We start from the raw sequence: 7,347 nt of genomic DNA on the forward strand, positions 1-7,347 counted from the left end.
GCCACCGCACTTTTATTGTTTCCAAGGGAAAAGGGAAAAGTACGAACAAAACTCAAAGATGAGAAGTTTTCAACTCAAAACTAATAAAATGACAGAGATTATAGGTAAGGGGTTGGTTACAAGGAGTTGAAATTTGAGGTGCATGATCTGAGTTTCTTCGATTTGACCTCTAAGCAACTCAAACGTGTTGCCTACATTGGTAGAACTTCAGACAACCAAGGATCCAAGAGAATTATGGAGAATTGAGTGAGAATCGAAGAGATGAAAATTTCTGGAAAATACCTTCAATGCAGGTCTGTGCTTGATTGATCTTGCTCTTGATCTTGTTCAGGACACTTAAAGGAGTAGGATTGAATGGATGAAAAGCTCAGGACTCTTGTAGTTTTGAATCTCAAAACAGTGAGATTCAAACTTAATTTCTAATGGAAATTATCAAGGTTATCCTTTAAAATGAGAGGGTTTGAAGGTATGGATTCAAAGCTGGCGCGCAAGGTCCTTAATTCTGATGGAAAGGGCTTCTGTTTATAGCCAAATGATTGCTAAATGCACACTTGAAATCAAAGCTCCAAATATAGCAATGTACATTGCATGGATGCATGGGTGTGTACAAGCCCATGTAATCACTTCTTTTGATCCATAATTGAGTACAAGCATTGCTGAGATCACATTGGAATGTTATTCATTGGTGTATGGAATGTTTAAGTTCAATTTGTGCCAAATGATCATTCATGTTCAAGCCATGTGCAACCCATTTAAATCTTGTCCAAAATGGATGAAATTGGACTCTTTGGAAAGGTTGGATCAAGAGGAACAACTTTCATGTTGAACACTTTTTCATTTGAATCTTGTATCATGATGAATTTTGAGGTGGAAGTTGGGAAAATCAAACATGTCAAAAAAAATTCTAAGTGTCAAGCCACATGTTCACTTATTCCACCTTGGCTAACTTTTTGTGTGAGCTTCAAATGAGAAACATTCATTCATAAAAGTTGTAGCTCTCTCAAATTCCTTAAAAATGGTCACAAATATGACCTCATTTGGATTTAATATGAAGGAGTTATGCATTTTTTAAATTGAGGAAAATCACTTGTTCAATGGCATTGGTCCAAAATGACCTATAATGTATCCTCATATCGCATGCTCATAAAAGTTTAATTAACTCTTCCTTCAAACATCCAAGTTTAAGTAGACACCTTGAATTTTATTATGCAACTTGGAAATCTTTCATATCATAAAAATTGAGCAAGTTATGGTCTTGGGAAGTTGACCATGATAATGTGTTTCTTGTTAAAGGATTGACTGCAAACCTGATCATCATCAGTCACCTATGTGATCAAGGTCTCAATGTGAACTTCCCAAACACTGAATGCTTGGTTACTAATGCAAAAAATGAAGTGATCATGAGAGGAGTCAGATCTAAGGACAACTGCTACATGTGAATTCCTCAAGAAACTACCTATTCATCAATATGTGCTCTAGCTAAAGAAGAAGAAGTGAAACTATGGCATCAAAAACCGGGTCATCTGCATCTTAAAGGGATGAAGAGGATCATATCTGTTGAAGCTGTCAGAGGAATCCCAAAATTAAAGATTGAAGAAGGAAGAGTATATGGTGAATGTCAGATTGGAAAGTAGACAAAGATGCCACATCAGAAGATCAAACATGACACCACATCTAAAATGTTGGAACTTCTCCACATGGACTTGATGGGGCCTATGCAGGTGGAAAGTCTTGGTGGAAAAAGGTATGCTTATGTTGTGGTGGATGACTTCTCTAGATATACCTGGGTGAATTTTATAAGGGAAAAATCTGATGTTTTGATGTGTTCAAAGACTTCAAAGAGAAAGAGAGAGTCATGTTATCAGAATCAGAAGTGATCATTGGAAAGAATTTGAAAATAGTAAATTTGCTAATTTTTGTTCATCTGAAGGGATTGGACATGAGTTCTCTTCTCCCATTACCCCTCAGCAAAATGGTATGGTGGAAAGGAAAAATAGAACTCTCCAAGAATCTGCTAGAGCTATGATTCATGCTAAGAAGTTGCCTTACCACTTTTAGGCTGAAGCTATGAACATTGCTTGTTATGTTCACAACAGAGTAACCTTGAGAAAAAGGACCTCAACCACTTTATATGAAGTCTGGAAGGGAAGAAGACCTACTGTCAAATACTTCCATATGTTTGGTAGTAAATGCTATATCCTGGCTAATCGTGAACAAAGAAGGACAATGAACCCCAAGAGTGATGAAGGAATATTTTTGGGCTACTCAACAAACAGCAGAGCCTTTAGAGTCTTTAATTCCAGAACTAAAGTTATGATGGAATCTATCAATATTGTTGTTGATGATCAAGAGACTGATGTCACATACGATGTCGAAACATTTTTGAATGATGCCCCAATTGAACCTTCTGATAAAAGTAGTGAGAGTGAGTCCACCCAGGCTGAACCTAAAGATGATCAAGTAAACAAGGGACCCTCTATCAGAATTCAGAAGGATCATCCTAAAGATCTCATTATAGGAGATCTAAATAAAGGAGTCACCACTAGATCAAGTGAAGTGATCTCACATGCATGTTTTGTGTCAAAGATTGAGCCTAAGAATGTTAAAGAAGCTTTAACTGATGAATTCTGGATCAATGCCATGCAGGAAGAGTTAGGCCAATTCAAGAGAAATGAAGTATGGGATTTGGTTCCAAGACCTGAAGGAATAAATGTTATTGGAACAAAGTGGGTATACAAGAATAAATCTGATGAAAAAGGTGTGGTTACTAGGAATAAAGCAAGGTTAGTAGCTCAAGGATACACTCAATTTGAAGGAGTTGACTTTGATGAAACATTTGCACCTATAGCTCGCCTGGAGACCATTAGATTATTGCTAGGAGTGACATGTATTCTAAAGTTTAAACTGTTCCAAATGGATGTGAAAAGTGCCTTCTTAAATGGCTACTTGAATGAGGAAGTATATGTTGAACAACCAAAGGGATTCACAAATCCAAATCTTTTAAAGCACGTGTATAAGTTGAGGAAAGCTCTTTATGGGTTGAAACAAGCTCCTGGAGCTTGGTATGAGAGACTCACAGTGCTTCTCATTGACAATGGATACAAAAAGGGAGGCATTGATAAGACTTTATTTGTCAAAGATGAATGAGGAAAGATCATGATTCCTCAGATATATGTGGATGATATTGTGTTTGGTGGGATGTCAAGTAAGATGGTTCAACATTTTGTTGAACAAATGCAATCTGAATTTGAGATGAGTCTTGTTGGAGAACTAACTTATTTTCTTGGTCTGCAAGTCAAGTAGATGGAAGATTCTATCTTTCTATCTCAAAGTAAATATGCCAAGAATATAGTTAAGAAGTTTGGCATGGAGAATGCAAGCCACAAGGGGACACCTGCTCCTACTCATCTGAAGTTATCTAAAGATGAAAATGGTGTCAGTGTGGATCAAAGTCTCTACAGAAGCATGATATGGAGTTTGCTATATCTTATATCAAGTAGATCTGACATTGCTTTTGCTGTAGGTGTATGTGCTAGATATCAAGCTGAACCAAAGGTGAGCCATATAAACCAAGTGAAAAGGATCCTGAAATATGTCAATGACACTTGTGACTATGGGATGCTATACACTCATGGATCTAATTCTGTGATGTCTGGCTATTGTGATGCTGATTGGGCTGGAAGTGTTGCTGATAGGAAAAGCACATCAGGAGGATGTTTCTTCTTGGGGAACAACCTAATATCATGGTTTAGTAAGAAGAAAAATTGTGTTTCTCTGTCTACTGTTGAAGTTGAATACATAGCAGCTGGAAGTAGTTGCTCTCAACTGGTGTGGATGAAACAAATGCTGACTGAATACAATGTCACACAAGATGTCATGACATTGTACTATGACAACCTGAGTGCTATAAACATCTCAAAGAACCCTATTCAGCACAGCAGGACCAAACATATTGATATCCGTCACCATTTTATTAGAGAACTTGTGGAGGATAAGATTGTAGCCTTAGAGTATGTTGCTACTGAGATGCAGTTAGCTGATATTTTTACAAAGGCCTTTGATGCAAATCAATTTGAATTCATGAGAGGGTGGTTAGGGATTTGCATTTATGAAAATTTGTAGCAATTAATATGGAGTGGAAAAAGTACTCAAATTATAGTCTATTTTCCTAAAATAAAGTGCCCCCATTATGGTAAATCATTACCTTGTATTGGAAATACCATCTATTCCATCTTCACACGCTACCCCCAAAACCCCATTACCTACTCCAACTATTCCATCTTCCTTTTCCTTCTCCATAAACCTCTGCTAGGGCAACCTTACTTTTTCCAAAAAAACTCCAAAATGTCATAACATCAAGATACACCTGCTTCTAAAAATACTAAGTTTACTCCAAAATTTAGTGTTCCTCCCATGGGCATCCCTGATTATGAGATTCTGGATGTTGCTCCTCTCTCTATTATTCCCTCCACGGACATTGATTTGAACCAACCCATCTCCATTGATGCCTCCGCTTCTGCATGTTCCAATCAAGGTAATCCCTCTAGTATTCCGTCTGGTTCAACTCCTGTCACTAAGTATAAGGAAGAAACACATTATACTGATCGTGTTATAAGAGATATATTTACTAGCATTCTTAATGAAGGCCACTCTGTGAAGGGGGTTTCTACTCCCCTTGCTCAAATATATCCCCCTCCTGAGGTTGAACAACCTAGTGGTAAGGGTGATGGTTCCTCCAGTTCTGAAAAGGCCTTGGTTGCTGAAGGGTTGCGCTCTCTAGGGCAAACCGTGTCTGACAAAGGGAAATTTGTGGCCTCTAACATGGCTAATGCTTCTCACTCTGAGAAGCATGATGATGCAAATGTTGTGATTGATCTAGAGGATGGTAGCTCTGATGATCAAGAGGAAAGCTTGATTCATCACATAAAGCCAAGTGTGGCTAAACGCATGAAGACTCGCAAAGGAAGATCTGTGGTTGAACTTATGTCAGCTAGAGAAGCTAAGAAGACTGCTGTCATTGGTCCCTCCAAACCATGGAGCAAGGTTGAAATAAAGAAGAGGAAGGTCATATATGATTCTGAGCTTGAAGAGGATGTTGTGGAAGATGTCCCTGACATCTCGCATGCGAAGAAAACTACTGTTAGGAAGTCTCCTGTTAAAGTACCTGTTGTTCATTTGGATAACATCCCCTTCCATCTTGAGGATGGAGCTGCTAAGTGGAAATTTGTGATTCAGAGAATGGTAGCTGTGGAAAGGGAATTGGGAAAAGATGTTGCTGATGTGAAGGAGGTCATGGACCTGATACAAGCTGTTGGGCTTTTGAAGACTGTTGTTTGGTTCTCCCAATGCTACGAAGGTTTAGTCAAGGAATTTATTGTTAATATTCTTGAGGATATTTCTGATAAGAACATCAAGCAGTTCTGTAAGGTGTATGTGAGGGGTAAGTGTATAACATTCTCTCATACTGTTATTAATAATTTTCTAGGCATAAATAATGAGGGTGCAGGAAAATTAGAGGTTACAGACAATCAGGTCTGTAGGGAGATTACAGCTAGGTAGGTGAAAGTTTGGCCTTTTAAAAAGCATCTTTCAGCTGGGAAGTTGACTATCAAGTATGCTATCCTGCATAAAGTAGGAGCTGATAACTGGGTCCCTACAAACCATATCTCCACCATTGCTAATACTCTTGGGAGGTTTATTTTTGCTGTTGGGACAAAAGTGAAATTTGACTATGGTAGATATATGTTTGATCAAATCATCAAGCATGCAACTACTAATGCAGTTAAGCTGCCAATTGCTTTTCCCTCTATGATCTATGGAATTATCTTGAATCAACATCCTGGTATTATGTGCTCAAATGATTTACCTAGTAGGAGAAAACCAGCTCTGTCTGTGCACTACAAACTCTTTGAAGGTAGTCATGTCGAGGATATTGTCATGACATCTGCCATGAGGAGGCCAGTCTCAAAAGTTGGAGAAATTGTTGAGCTTAAGGAGACATGCAAAGAGCTAGGTGAAGGGATTAGGGTAGCCACAACTAGAAAACAATCTTTGGAAGCCTTGATTGAAAGCTTGGAGCAGGCTGAGGGTGAAAATGTTGAACATGCTAATGTCAGCCATGAAGAATAAGCTGAAGCCCACACCTCTAGTGAGAGGTCTGCTAACAATGGTGATGCGAGTGACAATTCTGCTTTTGGTGCTGCTGAAGAGGCTGCAAACTCAAGCTCTACTGAGTAGCTCTGTTGGCTTTGGTCCCTCTTGTTTTGATGATTTTCTTGGTTTTTTGGTGGATTTCTTTGTGTTTTTTTTTTGTTTGTTTCTCAAAATTCTTACAACTGTGTATGTACTTGGTTGTAAGACCCCAATTTTGTCCCTAAGATCCCTCATGGCATCATAACATTGCATTTGGCATTGCCTCAAGGATCATAAGCATCTTGGTTCCCCTTGCCTTTGGGTGGGACTTCTTGTGAGTGGTTTGAGATCACCAAGCATGTTTGAATTTTATATCATTGCTTTTCTTATTTTATTTACTAACCAAAAGCACAAAAATATGTCACTAACATCTTTTGTTTGTAGCTTGAGCAATCACAAGGTCAAAAGCTTCAAGGAGATCATTGGTACAAAGACATGGTCAAGAGGAAATGATAGCAAGCATGGTAATGGTTCCCAAAGCTCTCATCCATCAAATATGCCCCCCAGCATCTCAATTCATCATTTTGATCAAAGCAAGTCAAAGGGTTTGAGGTTTGTCCCCCAAAGGAGCTCTAATTCATCTGTTCACCACAATGCCTTGCTCTTGAAGCAACCTCAACCCATGATCAAATACAATCAAGGGAAGTTCTTTAACTCATAATTTCATGCATATTTGAACTTATTTGAGTGTCCTCAATCATCAATTCATCAAGATATGGGTTGTGGACTTGAGAAGTTGATCAGTCAATCCATTTGACTATTTTGAAATGCACTGAGACCTAACTTTTTTTGTGTTGGTCAAATGGAGATTATTCCAAAATAAAAAATGTTCTTAAGGACAATATGAACAACTTTCATGTTAATCAAAAAATGATTTGAAGCTTGGAAGGCCATCTCCCATTCCAATACATTATAGGTCATTTTGACTAAAACCCTAATTTTGGGTCAACTTCCCAAGAACATAACTCATTCATTTTTTATGATTTTGAGGTGGGATCAAATGCATTGGAAAGCTTAAGATGTATAATTCAAATGTTATGTTGAGCAAAATTTCAAAATCTCAAAGGAAATACATGTGATAATGCAAGACATTATAGGTCCTTTTTGACCAAATGCATTAAAAGGCAAAAAAGTCCAACTTCAAGTGCCCATAAC

General features: G+C 38.1%; 1 protein-coding gene across 1 annotated transcript; it reads left to right on the forward strand.

Annotated features, from left to right (window-relative positions):
- The first annotated feature begins 4,413 nt into the window (after positions 1-4,413).
- LOC127095214 (uncharacterized) lies at positions 4,414-6,129 on the forward strand. Its single transcript, XM_051033933.1, has 3 exons — positions 4,414-5,440; positions 5,486-5,532; positions 5,584-6,129. Exons 1-3 carry the CDS (start codon positions 4,414-4,416, stop codon positions 6,127-6,129), a joined length of 1,620 nt encoding a protein of 539 aa, XP_050889890.1.
- Positions 6,130-7,347: the final 1,218 nt, after the last annotated feature.

The sequence above is a fragment of the Lathyrus oleraceus genome, chromosome 6, assembly GCF_024323335.1.
Source record: "Lathyrus oleraceus cultivar Zhongwan6 chromosome 6, CAAS_Psat_ZW6_1.0, whole genome shotgun sequence".
In the NCBI taxonomy this organism is placed as follows: Eukaryota; Viridiplantae; Streptophyta; class Magnoliopsida; order Fabales; family Fabaceae; genus Lathyrus; species Lathyrus oleraceus.

What these genes read in the sequence shown, in the direction of transcription:
- LOC127095214 (XM_051033933.1), top strand. Translation starts at nt 4,414, where the DNA reads ATGGGCATCCCTGATTATGAGATTCTGGATGTTGCTCCTCTCTCTATT. An exon ending in CTGTAAGGTGTATGTGAGGG is followed by an intron (nt 5,441 to 5,485) that starts GTAAGTGTATAA and finishes ATAATTTTCTAG; the next exon opens with GCATAAATAATGAGGGTGCA. An exon ending in TAGAGGTTACAGACAATCAG is followed by an intron (nt 5,533 to 5,583) that starts GTCTGTAGGGAG and finishes CCTTTTAAAAAG; the next exon opens with CATCTTTCAGCTGGGAAGTT.